This window comes from Mastigoproctus giganteus, chromosome 8, assembly GCF_048544385.1.
Source record: "Mastigoproctus giganteus isolate SK-2022 chromosome 8, ASM4854438v1, whole genome shotgun sequence".
Lineage (NCBI taxonomy): Eukaryota > Metazoa > Arthropoda > Arachnida > Uropygi > Thelyphonidae > Mastigoproctus > Mastigoproctus giganteus.
The window spans coordinates 15942775-15958379 of record NC_143582.1 but is presented as its reverse complement, the minus strand read 5'-3'; the positions used below and the strand labels follow the sequence as shown (position 1 = coordinate 15958379).

The 15605-nt window shown below is 33.5% G+C and overlaps 1 protein-coding gene across 4 annotated transcripts in view; it reads left to right on the top strand.

Annotated features, from left to right (window-relative positions):
* The window catches only part of LOC150081292 (splicing factor, proline- and glutamine-rich-like), a 288175-nt gene that overhangs the window by 4911 nt on the left and 267659 nt on the right, over window positions 1–15605 (top strand). For all 4 annotated transcript variants that reach the window (XR_016547290.1, XR_016547292.1, XR_016547291.1 and 1 more), the window contains exon 2: window positions 2335–2636. Coding sequence is in view for 1 of the 4 variants with exons in the window: in XM_090379613.1 (XP_090235739.1) it covers window positions 2335–2636 (302 nt within the window). In the remaining 3 variants the exon portion in view is untranslated. The remainder of the gene's footprint in view (window positions 1–2334; window positions 2637–15605) is intronic.

The window sequence follows — 15605 nt, the reverse complement described above, 5'->3', positions numbered from 1 at the left end:
CTGTCATTGAGTCTTAACCGGCATTAATGTCAAATGTTTTCTTCATTTTGCCCTATAGCCCAGGCCTTGCACCCTCCTTTCCCCCCAGAGTTAAAGGAGATGCAATAAAAATGGTTTCAGTTGGCAGAAGTTGTAAAGATGTCAGAGGTGATTCTGAAACATGCATGTCAAATCTTCCACCATTTTTTTGAAGAATGGTAGAAACTTTGGAGTAAGTACATTTCATTGAATGGGGACTACTTTGAATAGAACCATCAAAATATGGATGGCTAATAAAATCATTTTATGAAAAAAAATTATGTTCTTTGTGAACAGCACTATACGTGCTGTATGCCTGTAAAAACGTAAGGTATGTTGCAAAAAAAAAAGTTTATTTGTGAACAGCCCTTGTGTGTATAAACATAACATGAAACAATGCACTGTTATAATGGAAAAAGGTGGAAATAACAGTTGGAGCAGTGCAGTAAATTGTAAATGATAAAATTTAGAATTATGTAAGAGGCAAAAGTCTGCCAAAATTATTATAAAACCTCAATGAAATATATTCAGAAGCCACTTAGGCAACTAGCTGTAATAGTGAGAAATTTAAAAATCAAAGGTTGACAACAGACCAGACTGGGAGAACTGGGTAAGCATCTATATGTAAGTACATAAAACTGCAATAACAGTTACTAGAGGGAGAAATCCTTTCCCCTCTTGCTCTCACTCTCTGCTTTGCCAAAAGATTCGTTAGACATTCAACACACAATATATTAGGTTCGTGCAAATTACTGACATTAAATCAATAATTGACTTAAGCATTTCTTTATTAATAATACTGACATTTGCTGAGTGACTTAAAAGAGGCTCCTGGAATGCTAGTGTCATTTTAACATTTGTTTGATCTTTAGTCGTTAAAATCACATTTAGAGATAACATTGATCTATCTTTCGGAAAAAAAAAACAATTGTAGAAAATCTTCATAGATTTTTTTTTAAAAAACGTTACTAACAAGCAAATATAGCAGAAATAACTTGTGAAATATCATTGAGACTAAACTGACATTTTTGGCAATAAACTAAGATTGTAGAATATTCTATAAACTGTTATTTAAGTGCTATTAGAAAACAAAGTTCCTTCCTTATTTTTAAAGTCTATGTGAGCTCTACAGAAGACAAACTTTGTATTCCTGTTTTTTTTTTTTTTGTTTTTTTTTTTTCAAAGTTTAGATAAATGTGTTTTTCAGAAGCTTTCATGTTCTAAGTGTTCTGCCAAATGAAGATTAAATTTTCATAAAGTTTTCTCCCGAAGTTTAAGATAATGCTGTGGTAATAATTTCTGAGAGAAATTATTAACACCAAGTATTACCTGTATTACCTTGACTTTCCTTGTTGCAGACGAATGTATGAATGAACTCTGAAAAGTACTGAAAATTAATTCATCAGATGTTGCATTTTTTGGTAAATAAATTTTCAAACAGTGGTATGTTTGCGTCTTCCCATATCACCACACAAGGATCATGTGTGCTATTTTATCTCCTTTGCCTACCTTATTACTGTGATAGTGATAAGGCGATGAAGGAAATTTTGTTGGTATTAATTTGTTCTTCCTGCAGTTGTAGTTTATTTCTTCTCACTTAAAACTCAAGTCAGAAATTTTCTGACTTGAGTTTTAAGTGAGAAGAGTGTGCATTTCCATCTGGTTTGCTGATTTTCCTTAGAATGACATTGGCAGACATTTTACAGTCTGTGTGCCAAACTTGTTAAAACAAAAATATGATTTTTGTGTACTACCTGGAAAAAAGTAAAAATTAAACATACTTGATATTTACAAAAAGTAATATAATAGTTTAAAATTTCTAATGAGAAACTTTTAATGAACTGCATAATTTTGTGAATAACTTTGCATAAAATTGCATCATGATCTTTGCTGCTATATGATGTGGCTCGATAGATCATAAAAAAAATTGTGGTTTTTAAATAAAGTTTTATAGTATAAATTATTTATGGGTAGTCATGTGTTTGTTTTCCTAGTCTACTACTTGTGCCATCAGTTTACCCTTGATACTTAGAGAATTGATTGAATATCCTTGAATGAAATATCCTTTTGCAGAATCTATCATCAGCCTTCAAAACTGTCAGCTGCATTGCAGTAAGACTGGTGTTCTTTCACCATTGACATCTAGATGCTTCTGTCAGAATCCATATTGCAATGTTGGTTTAACTTTTGTTTCTACATTCCCTTGAAATTTTACACCTGATGAGATATCAAAAAAAAAAAAAAAAAAAGCTTAATGTTCTTAGTAAAGCATTTAATTTGTATATAATTCCATTGTTTTATTAATTCTCTCCTTAGGATACAAGACAGAATGCTGAGGCTGCTAAAGCAGCTTTAGATTTCTCGCTGCGTGATGGAAAGTATTTGCGTGTGAGATTTGCAACACATGGGGCTGCATTAAAAGTGAAAAATCTTACTCCTTGGGTGTCCAATGAACTTCTTGAAGCAGCCTTTTCTATATTTGGTGAAGTAGAACGAGCAGTTGTGATTGTTGATGACCGTGGTAGACCTGTTGGTGAAGGTATTATTGAATATGCACGGAAGCAGGCTGCCCAGGCAGCACTGAAGAGGTGTACTGAAGGTTGTTTTCTTTTGACCTGGTAAGGCTCTTAATTGTTTATTATTAAGTAAACTTGTTTATTAATAAATTTATACAGAATTTTGGTGTATAGGCACATATATGTAAGGCTATTAATTGTTTATTAATAAGTAAACAGTTTATTAACAAATTTATGTAGAATTTTGGCGTATAGGCAAGTATATGCCTATACGCCAAAATTTTAAAATTTTATGATATGTTTATTTTTTAATGGAAACAACTGGTGATTGTGGATAGGAGAGAGAGAGAGAGAGAGAGAGAGTGAGAGTGAGTGCTAGTAGCAAGCTAATGGTAGCTTCTTGTATTCATCAATAGCAAATATTTGACTGTTGTATTCCAAAAGAGATAGTATGTTGAGTGTAGAAATTCATCAGAAGGCTATAGACTGCTTTAAGTTCTTTAGCCCTCCCTTTCATCTCTGCTTCTCCACCCAATCTTGGAAAGCTAGTTGATGCTTTAGCAGCTCATTAATCGCTTTATTTCCAGAAATTGGTGGAATTGGTTAAATGCAAAATTTCAACAGCTTGCCATAATGCTACTTCTAGTGCAATTATACGGTAGAACCCTGCTAATCCAGAGTTGATGGGACCACACTCGGTCCGGATTAGTGAAAGTCCAGATTAACCGGAAGATATCTTTAACGTACCAGTTTTTATTTAAAGTTACTAAATGACAAAATTTTAACTAAATTGGTTTTTATATTAAATTAATAAAACAATATTTTAAAGTAAAAATTATAAAAAGTAAAAGAACACGGTAAGTAAACAAAATACTGTACAAAGCAATAAAGTTTTAATGTAGAACATTATATTACACAAAATTAAACACAAAAAAAAAAACATATATTACAAAACAAATAACCATTTTTGTGAAGTTTACTTGAAATAGTCCTCAATGTTTTTTTTGCTTTAATTTTGAAACTCACTTTCAAAATTAATGCATGTACGCGTGGACAATGCCAACTGCAGCTGTCAAGTGAATAGGCCAGCACTCGAGATTACCCTGTGATTGTCTCTGACCATACCACATGGTTGGATTTCTGGAGGTCACAACCATAAAACAATTAGCAGTCTCCTGTTTATGAGGCTTTTCTGTTAATGAAATCTATTATAAACTGATAGAGATCTTATTGAATTTGTGATAATACCGACAGCTGGAATTGTGTGGGGTTTTTACGTTATGGTGAAATGTTTCCCCTTCCTCTGATTTTATAATCAGATAATGCCAGGCATTGTTCATTGTAATTATAGAAGCACTGACAATCAACATAATGTAACTGATCATCATACTCCACCAGGCATTCTTACAGGAAACCTATTTAACACACTTCCACGTATATTCGAGAAACTATTTAATGTGCCATAATTCTCAGAATGTGAAGAAATAATATTCTGAAAATTTTAAAAAGTAAAAGTTTGGAAATCGTAGCTGAAACAAAGTTTACTTTTGGTCTGAGCTGTAAATCAGAACAAAACTCAGTTTTATCGAAAGTTTATTCCATGTACATAAACATGGAAAGAATGTTTATGTACAGTACAAGTAAAGAATGCAGTTGAAAAGTATATACCAGGCTATAAACAAAAAGCATTGCTGCTAATAGCCCAGAGTTCAATCAGTGGGCTGACAGTTAATTTCACATGCTTTTACTTCTACACAACTTGTACTGTGTTACAGCACTTGTAGTACTGTTTGATGTTTATATGTATCAGGTGTAGTGAACCTGTTAATTTGCAGGTAATGTAATTTATGATCTTTACATGTGATATAGAAGGTTTGCAGTTCTTGTTAGCAGTATTTCCATTCATGTGTATTGATGCTGACATACTATGCAAGTGCTAAAAATAATTTAACACCACGCCCAAAATTTCATATTTATTTGACACTCCACTCTTTTTGTTCCATTTCTTTAAGTTGATAATAAATGCAACAGTATGTAACTCCCTTTGTTTCAGCCCAAAGACATGTCGATAGGAATAAGAGTGGGAAAATATGTGCGATGCTAAGCACAAGCTTACTCAAGGCCATCTGAAATAAACTGTCAGTTATTACCTCTCAAAGAGAAAGAAATCACTGACACAACTATCTGGAGCTCACTTTCTGCCAGTATTAACTATGTGAAGAAATGCCACAAAATTTTAATATATTACTCAATAATTGTGTGTTAATCGATCAGTTATATCAACACATGCAGCAAAAGAAAAACAGAGTGAACATAATGCCTATATGATGGAAAAATTTTGCACCACTTTTGTGACACCCATTTTAACATGTTTACTACCTGTATTTGAGAGTGTATCCAATGAACTGTATATTGTTAAAATGTTTTTCAGCTCCTTTAATACCTGCATAAAAATAAATAAATGGCTAAAAAGTAAGTCTGAAATTCATAGCTAAAAGTGAACACTTTTGGACTTGGCTGTAACAAATATCAGTTCTTTTTATCAGATGTTTATTCCATGTACATAAACTAACCCCAGTACAAGCAACAAACAAAAACTATGTGCAACGTCTGTAAACAAAAACCAAGTGTTGCTGCAAATGGCCAAGAGTGTTCACTCAGTATGCCAATATGGCACAGTTGTTAATTTCATATGCCTTTACTTTTACACTTGTTTATTGACTGCTTAAGAATGACTGCGTCATGGATGTCACTCATGTACTGTTTGAAGTGTGTAGGCATCAAGGGCAGCATGTTTGTTAAGCTCTACCCTAGCTGAATCATTCTGCAACATCAACTGTCACTACTAACAACCTAGTCATTTAAAAAGTTAAAGAATCTGCTCTATGATAAAACTTCAGTTTCTTTCTGTATTACTTCCGAATATCTTGAAAATTTCATTATTTTACATTAAAAGCTGATTATTGCATGTGAACGTTTTAGTTTTCACAGATGCTGGCAAAACCTGTTGACCTTAAATCATTGAGTCATTCATGAGTGTAGGTGACACTTCTTACCATGTGACAGTTCATGGTACACCTTGACATGTTCTGACCTACTAAGTGGCGCTATGTTAAATTCTACACTTAGAATTAATGAACTGTATTTAATACATGAAGTCTGTTGTCTCTGTGTTTTTGTAATTCATCATGTGTAGGAAACTCAACTGAGTTCAGAGTATTGCATGAATGAATGATGGTATGATGTGTGTGTGTATTCTGATTACCATGTCAACCACCGGCTGACATGGTAATCAGGATGGCCAACAGGAACCATGTCTTCATGTTAATAAACTGCCTGTTATTTACATGGCTAGAAAAAAAAAATTCTATAATCAGAAAAGCTTATCTTTTTGTTTTTGGCTGAAAAAAAAAAAAAAGATCAAAATAAATCTTGTGCCCCACATGTTTGTGTATGTTATGTAGTGAGTTAAGGGATGGTTGAATGATAAAATTAAATACATGCCATTCATAGTGCAAATGATGTGGTGGAAACAACCATTTTGAGGACTTGCTTTTGTTTAACTAATACTTTCATGTAAAACTAACTTTATTTAACTTTCATTTAATTAAACTAACTTTCACGTAAAAGTAAGAAGATTCAATGTCTCAATCTGTCTTCTTCAGTCTGGTTGATAGCTTGTTCTGATGACATCACTACCTAATTCCTATGCTGCTGCAAACATTGATTTTTTTGTGAAGATGACAAACAAATGGAAATGTTCGGCAAGGAAGAAGAACATATATACTAATCCAAGAGAATAAACTTCATTCGATTATTCGAGTGTAACTGTGAATGACCTGATTTGAAACTTAAATCATTCTGTGAGTCGTGCTGTGTTCTTAGGTCCGAGATTAAAGGGATGGAACTTGCTAGCACAACATAACATATTTGAATATTACAGCCACTAAAAGAATTTAATGCAGCTTTTCCTGTGTCAGACTATCTCATCTTATGCATTGATATTGATGACTTAATGGATGCTCTCTAGATCACAAGCATAACTGTGAAGATTGGAGGTTTTTTATATCTGTCAAAAATATGCTATGTAAAATATTTAACAAGATAATTATCTTGTTAAATGATTTGTAAATTAGCAAAAAAGTGATGATTTACATCAAAAAAGTAGATGTAATAGCAAAATTTTTATGACCCTACAAAATATATATGGATAATATTTTGTTTTGAAAAATGTAAAAAGTTTAAGTTCGTTGGCAAGTGCAATTGAATCTCTTTAAGAAAATATACTTGCTGCTGTTCTCTCATTTGTTTTAGTCTTCCTGAAGCTATGAAAGCACTGCTTACTTTCAAATAACTATCATATAATATAAATATTTAATAACTATCATTTTACTAGACCACTTTCATTTAATAGCTGGTTAGTCAAACTTAGGAAAAATGGTCAACAATAACTCACGTCATTCTTAATAACTAAAAAGTTAATGAGAACCAATCAGTATAAGTTCTGCAAGAATTGGTCAATTATTGGACAAGGTGATTAAGGCTGAGGCAACATCCGCAATGTATTTATAAGCTGACATAAATAAAATGTGGTCATTTTTAATTTAGATATCAAAAAAAGCCTTTGGTGGCACTTGGGTATACATTGTCTTTAGAGACCTTAATATCTTTGGCTTCCAGGACCTATTACCTCGATTCGTTCGAACACACAGAAAGCAGTTAGTTCAGTGGTTTTAAACCTTTTTTTAATAACGGCACCCCTAAGTAATTTATTTTATTTTGCGGCACTCCTACTCAATTCTCTCTCTCTCTCTCTCTCTCTCTCTCTCTCTCTCTCTCTCTCTCTCTCTCTCTTTCTCTCTCTCTCTCTCTCTCTCTCTGCATATATATAATATTAAAAAATATGTTATATGATATTTATTACAATAATATAATTATAAAAATTACATTTCATAATACAAATTATATATATACAATATAATTTTATTCTTTATATAGAGGTACTAAGTAAACATCAATTATAGATCACCACAAAATTAAAAAGATACTGTACATCTGTTTATAATGAAATAAACATATAAATTAAAAAATAATAAGTTTAATTTGGCACCCCTGGAATATTGTTGTGGCACCCCGGTTTAAAACCACTGAATTAGTGCATTACTAAAATATTTTAAGTAAAAAATTGTTTGTCAGAGATATCCTTCAGGGGTTCATTTTTGTTGCAGTATTATTTGCCATAAGAATTAACATTATGTGAGACATTCCAAACACAATTGAAATGCGTATATGTTGATGATCTCATTCCTTGTAATTTGCAGACCACGAATATGGTTGAAATGTTACTCCACCTTTTAATTACTGAAAGAAATTTTGGTCACTGCAAATATATCCCATGATTTTTATTCTGCTGTATGATACAGTGGGATAGAAGCAGCACTCATTTCTGCAAAAATCCAAACAGTATTTGTCAGTAGGGTTTATTACTTAATAATGCAAACTTTGTAGCTTATCTCTGGATTGTGTGAAATAAAACTAAATATTCTAAGAGACTGATCATAGAATATTTAGGTTTTTCAGTCTTCGCTGTTTCCCAAGGTACTGACAGGAAGCTTTTTATGACACTTATTTAGAACCTTAATTTGGTCTCACTTGGACACCTTAAGCAGCAGAGCTACCCTTCGGATAGCTCTTTGCTGCTTAATGTCCTACACATTGGCTCGTTAAATCATAAGTTATTGGACAGTACTTTTGTGTTGGTGAACATTGCATTACTTCAAATATAAGCAACAGTGCTAGACTTATTAATCATTAATCATTCACATATAAAGCAAAAATATTTAATTAAAAGTTAGCCTGCATATTTCTCCAGCCTATAACGAACACTGTTAGGTGATGAAAAAACTTTGCAAGAATTTAGGGATGCACAAACTGATACTTTCCCTTGGTTCCAAATCAGAAAAAGAAAAATCCAGTCTAGTCTTTGAGAACTACATGTCATTTGTGTAGAACAAAATACTATTGTTTAATCAATATCTTATGGAATTCAGATTTTGAAAGCTTCAGATATCCTATATCCTTCCACTAAAATCATCTTTCAGGGCAGGTGCAGAAAGAAGCACATTTGTAATTTATTTAAAAAAGATAAGCTTGTGGCATAGCTGCCAACACTCTGGATGGAGAAGCCATCTTTTTAAATCAATTTGCCCATTCTTTGTCTCACTGTCATATATAGTTGGTAACAGAATTCTCTTTTTGCAAAACCTCAGTTTTTTTCTGCCTTTTTTCTTTTCACAAAAATAAACATTTTAAAATTAGATTTCTTTTCATTTTGTGAATTTCTGCTTATTTTTGTCAATGAATTGTCTGTCAGATGTGCTGTGGTAATCTGTTTCAGAAGAGGAATGTGCAATTATAGCATTGTTCTCTGTAGTGCATATTTTGTCATTGGTAGTGATGGCTCTGAAAAATGGGCCATGTTCAATTGCCAAAGATGGTAGTAATCAAAGTTATTTCAAGGCAACGTTGTACATTTTCTGCTGAACAACCTGAAAGCATGTGGGATTCCTTCAAAACACTGACATGTATTGTTGATAATGCACCTGTTATGGTAGGCCTACAAACTGGAGTAGCAAGGGTATTAAAAGAGGAGATTGAGCACTTTGTGGTAATAGGTTTTCCTTGTCATATATTTAATTTGTGCTGAAAAGGGAGTAGCATGCCTTTCTAAATGTGCAACTAGACCAGTGGTTTTCAACCGGGGTGCCGCAATAACATTCTAGGGATGCCACATAATTTGGGTTTAAGTTACTTAAACTTATTTTTTTTATTTATGTTTATTTCATTATAAAACGGTGTACAGTATCTTTTTAATTTTGTGGTGATTTATAATTGATGTTTACTTAGTACCTCTATATAAAGAACAAAATTATTATGTGTGTGTGTGTGTGTGTATATATATATTATATATATATATATATATAATATATATATATATAATTTGTATCATGAAATATTATTTTTATTGTAATAACTATCATATAATATATATATACATACATACATACATACATACACACAGAGAGAATTGGATCTAACAGGGCAGAAAATTGAGTAGATTGAGTAGGGATGCCGTAAAATAAAATAAATTACTTAGGGGTGCCGTTATTAAAAAAAAGGTTGAAAACCACTGAACTAGACTGTTAGAACACTGGCAACCTTTGACAAGTCTGTTTAAGGTTAGAAGTGGTTAGGAAAGCTATACGAGCACATTTTTTTCTGAGCTATCAGTGTGAAAAGTACAAGCGATCACTTGAGTGTCACTGACTCAAATCCAAATACAGTTCATGAACCAAAAGTTTTGAAACAAAACAAATTAACTCACCAAGAAAAAGAATTTCTGACTTGCAAACTTCTGTTGAAAGCATTCTTAAATAGGCCAAGCAAGTTGATAAATTTAGGCATGATGTCCTTGTGCAGAAAGTCTCATGTTTCTCTTCTGGCTTGAATAAAGCAGTTCACTTGTTTCTTTTAAATGTCATGCCAGCATTTTAAAATCTGTATGTATTTTTTCAGTCCAGTGTATGCCATGTCCATATATTAAGGTCATTACTCCTGGATATGTTAAAGAATGTTATGTGAAATTTATTTTAACAACAGTTTTCAAATATTCCAAATTGCATTCTGAAAATTCATTCATAAATCAGATTGATTCTAACTTCGTCAAAGGATGTCTATTTCCAAGGTTGTGGGAGTCTAAAACAAGAGAAGATTCTCTTCTTTTCTCAGTGAGGAAGTACTTTATAGTTGCACATTACTCACTAATGCACAATTCCCATTGAAAAATGTTCTTATAAATGCTAGGTAACACAAATCTCATCAGTTGGCAGTGCATCAGTTTTGCATATAAGTTTCCAGTACTTATTGGTTTTCTTAAAGATAAAGAAATAGATGAAGCAGTAGATATTTTGTAGCATTATTTGCAGGATTGCTGGGTGGCTGCAGGGCATAAGGCAGACAGTTGTGATTAGATATTCTTCAGATTGATGCAACATCAGGAGTGAGGTTCCTCAAGCATCAGTTCTTGGACTACTGTTGTTTCTTATTTTCATGAATGACATTGACAAAGGGATAAAGGGATTGTGTCAAAATTTGCAGATAACATAAAGATTGGCAGAGTCGTTGATGATCAGTGCCAAACAGCACTCCTTCAGGATGACGAACAGATTTCAAAGATGATCAAAGAAGTGGCGGTTATGTTTCAATGCTGCTAAATGCAAGGTCTTACACTTGGGGAATAGCAACTCACAAATAAATTGTACACTTCGTGGGGTTGAATAAAAACAGTGGAGGAGGAAAGGGATCTGGGAGTTTACACTACGAACAGATATGAAATTTTCTGAACTCTGTAAACAGGCAGCCAGGAAAACCCATGGTGACTTGTCAATGATATATTGAATGTTATCCTGTATAGATAGGTCATAATCCCACTGTATAAGGCAATTGTAAGACCACATTTGGAATACTGTGTTCAAGTATGGAGACCTAATCCGAAAAAAGGCATCGAGCTTCTTGAATGGGTTCAAAGAGTGTCAACTCGAATGGCACGGATGGCTGTATAATGAAAGACTCCAGTTTTGGGCTACAGAGCCAACCAGCCATCAGAAGTGATCTGATTGAGGTTTATATGGCTCTGAGAGTGATTAGTAAAATGAATGAGAGTGAAATTTTCACTGTTACAAAGAATTCCAGAACTAGGGGTCATAAATTCAAATTACAGAGATTGAGGTTTGCATTAGATTGTAGGAAGTTTTCTTTTAGCTAGTGAGTCGTTGATTGCTGGAACAAGTTGCCCTTGCAGGTAGTTGAGGCTGATAGTTTGAATAAATTCAAAGGTCAACTGGATAGTTACCTATGTGAGGAGGGAAGCATATAATTTGTATTTTCTTATCTACTTGTTTTTTTTTTTTTTTTTGCCAGTGCAGCAGCAAAAGCCTGTGGCTTCCTTGCATCATGTGGTGAATATTATTACTGTTACTATCACTTCTGTTAGTTTTTGTGAGAACCTATCAGATACTATTATGAAACTAGAAATCATTGATGTACAGTGGTACGTGGTTGGGGAACTGACAAGCTCACAAGGAAGTGTGAAATCTATCTGCATCTTAACAACTCCCCATAGCAGGGCCAGGCTAGAAAAAGAAAAACTGAGTTCAAATCTCTTTCTGGTGAAGCTTTGCAAATGCTCCTGATAGTCAAATGTAACTAGCATGACCATTGTTATGGACAGAACTTTGACTCAACATTTCTGAAGAGGGGAAGTCTGCAACAGTATCTTTTTTGAAGCATCAAACTTAGTTGACATACAGTAGGATATCCAAGCAGGAAGCCCACAGAAAGAAAATTTTTGGTAAGCTTATGTTTTTATTTAACTGTAATGTACTGTTAAATAACAGTACATTACAGTTTATGTGGATGTAGTTTAATATGAAAATGTGTATTTGCTAGTGAAATATAATTTTTAGTGCAGAAAATTTTTTTTTTCTTTTTTTTAAGTTTTTTTTTTTTTTTTTTTTTTTTTTTGAGAAGCACCCTACTTTTTGCAAAAAATATCCTGTTTTCCTCCTGCTTATAAAATCCCTTTCTCCAGTTTTTTGAAAGTCAAATGTTTGTTTACAGAAACGGCATGGGATAATTCTTGATGTCTGCACTGCTGATGTTGCCATCAGCTGAGAGAGAAGTGTTCTATTTTTCAAAAACTACATGATTTAAACAGTTGTTATATTTTCTTTTTAAAAACATATAGTATTGTTTTGTAGTGTTGTGTGCTTATTTGACATTAGCTCTCTAAGTCAGCTTTTCCCAAACTGGGGTCTGTAGAACAGTTCCAGGGGATCTGCAAAACTGGAACTGGTTAAGTTATTCATTCTATGTATAGCAAATTGATGATAAATAAAGTAATTGTTATACATTTATGTAAAAATAAGAATAAAGTTAAATCTGTTGTATTAAACAGATCTTTGAATTTGCTTTTCAGAAAACCTAGTGTATATGCACCGCGCGCACACACACACACACACACACACACACACACACACACACACACACACACACACACACACACAGAAACAAACATATGCACATATATATATAGGAGTCCGCAAACTTTTTTTGATTTTTGAAAGGGTCCATAGATCTCAGTAGTTTGGGAACCACTGCTCTAAGTGAATCTCTTGATCATCCATTGATTACTAGGTGGAATTAAGGCATTAAAATTTTTTTAACTGTTTCTAACTCGTGCAATGTGAAGCAAGAATAGTAATTTTCTATATAATTATCAGCCGGGTGTGTAAAGTGCCTGTCTGGCAACCCGAAGGTCGCGGGTTCGAATCCCACCTAGGACTTGGATCAGAGTACAGTAAACCCCCGCTATTCGCGGTATCTGTATTCGCGGTTTCGCGTATTCGCGATCGCCGATTTAATATAAAATGAAACCTAAAAAATGTGAATTTTAAAGCGCCGTGAATATTTTCCGCCATAAAAAAACATGGGCGTGGCTAAAATTATCTTTCCCGGTCAAAACAGCGCTCAGTGGGTGGGGGAAGAGGGGTGACAAAATCGCGAGCGTGAATGTTTCTCGCTAATCCTTGTTCAATATGTGTTATGCGCTTGTTATGGAAGGTTTCGTCGTTTGCTTTTAATTTATATGCTTATAAATTGAATAAATTTATAAATTGATATGCTGAGAAAAGTGATAAATCTACCGTTTTGCAGTGTAAAACAGACTTTTTCGAGTGTGTTAACGGAAGAAAGTGACTTTATTGTGGACAAGTTCTTTCTAACCCCTACAAAAATATGACTACGAATAACAAGAGAAATGTGAAAATATCAAAGAAGGTGATGACATTAGCGAATAAAATTGAGTTATTAGATAAAATTTCTAATGGTGAAAGTGTCTCCTCAGTGGCAAAACATTATAAAATCAATGAGTCAACGGTACGATCAATCAAGAAATCGGAAGAAAAAGTCCGCCGTAGTGTCCGTGAAAACGTGCTAATTGCTTCAAAAATTTGCTCTAACTCGTGATGTTAAATTAGAAAAAATGGAAAAAACTTTAAATCTGTGGATAGAAGACCGAACTCAAAATAAAATTCCGTTAAATTCACTCATCATTCGCGAAAACGCAAAACTCCTTATCAACGCTTTAGCGAAACTGGTGATAGCACTGGCGGGATAGGTTTTTTAGCTAGCAAAGACGCTGGTTTGAAAGATTTGTTTGAAATTTCTAATAAATATTACATTTAATATTAAATTGTTTCTTATTTTCATTTTGATGCCATATGCTTGCATTTCACTATGTACTGTCTATGTACATAGTCATATTATGAAGGTACATATAACACATACATAGACAAAATCTTAGACTAGTTTTTATTATATACAGTATTTCATACTTTGGAACGGAACCCCTTTATTACTATGGGAGCCATAACTCAGTATTCGCGTTTTCGGTATTCGCGGCATTTCTCAGGAACGTAAACCCCGCGAATAGCGGGGGTTTACTGTACTGCAAAAACCTTTAGAGGTGCATTATGGCCACAGAAGCTGATGTGCCAACACCTAACAAAAAAAAAAAAAAATAATAATTATCAGTGGAATCTGCAAGGGTCTTACCAGCTACTTAACTGCTAGTGCAATCTGAAAACTTAATTCAGTTTTTCATGGCTATCTAAAGGATTTAGTTATCCATGAAAAATGGATAACTAAAGTTTTATAGCATTACTGCATTACTTGCTATTTCATATGCATTATGGCTGTGCTACTTGAACCACAACATAGAATTATTATCTTTGCCAAATCTAAAAGCTATTAAATCTTACAAGTGCAATATTGAAAATATGTGGGAGATATATCATATTTAATTCTGTTAAATGTGATATGCATTAGCAATTATCTGCAAGGGGTTTTATTTCTTGGTATTATGCAAACACATTACACAAAATAAAGTAAATTAATTAGTAATATTTACTGTTATCAAAATCAGCTTCATTTCTGAATATAGTGACTTATTTGTATTTGGCATTATTTTTATTTAAATTTTTATGTATGAAATTGCAAGATATTGTAAATTATACAGTATTCCATGTTTAACAGCAGAAAGGTGAAAAATAGTATGCAGCTGTTAATTTGTAAGTGATTGAATGCAAAATGAAAGTGCTGAATTAATTTTTGTAGTTAATTATTTGTGCACATTATATATACAAGGGAAAAAAAAAAAACTCTATAAAAATGTAAATAGAGGTTTGTACTTTTAATGTCAGGCTCAATGTTTTGTTATATTTCTAATTACACTGGACAACAAGTTTTTAGCACTTGGATTTTTTTTAATGCAAATTATAAAGGCAAATTTCCACATGTCTATCCTACATCTGTCTTTCCTCAATTTGAATTTATGCCCTCTCAGGTGATTATTCTGAGCAAGAGGAAGAATCCCATTAGCATTGAGCATGCTCAAACCATTCAAGGCTTTATACACCTCAATCAGATCACGTTGCTGGTGCCTAGTCTCCAGACACTGTAATTTGCAAAAGTTAAGCCTTTTCTTCGTAAGAGCACCCCTTTGTTCCATTCACTAATCTTGTTGCCCTTCTCTGTACTCGTTCCAGCAGCTCTACATCATTCTTGAAATGAGGCCTCCAGACCTGTATACAGTACTCTAGGTGTGGCCTGACCAATGCCTTATACAAGGGAATAATCACATCCCTATCCCTGCTAGAAAAATTTTTGTATATCATTGACAAGACACCATGAGCTACTCTTGCAGCTCGTCTGCACTGCTCAGAGAACTTCATATCTGCCTGCACAATTACCCCCAGGTCCTTTTCATTCTCTACCACTGTCAGCGTAGTACCACAGAGTTGATACGTTGATCTGGGGTTACTGTTTCCCATATGTAGTACTTTACATTTGTCAATGTTAAACTTCATTTGCCACCTCTCAGCCCATCTGCTCAACCTTTCCAGATCCTGTTGCAGCAGCATAGCATCAGTAGTGTCCTTAACAACCCTGCCA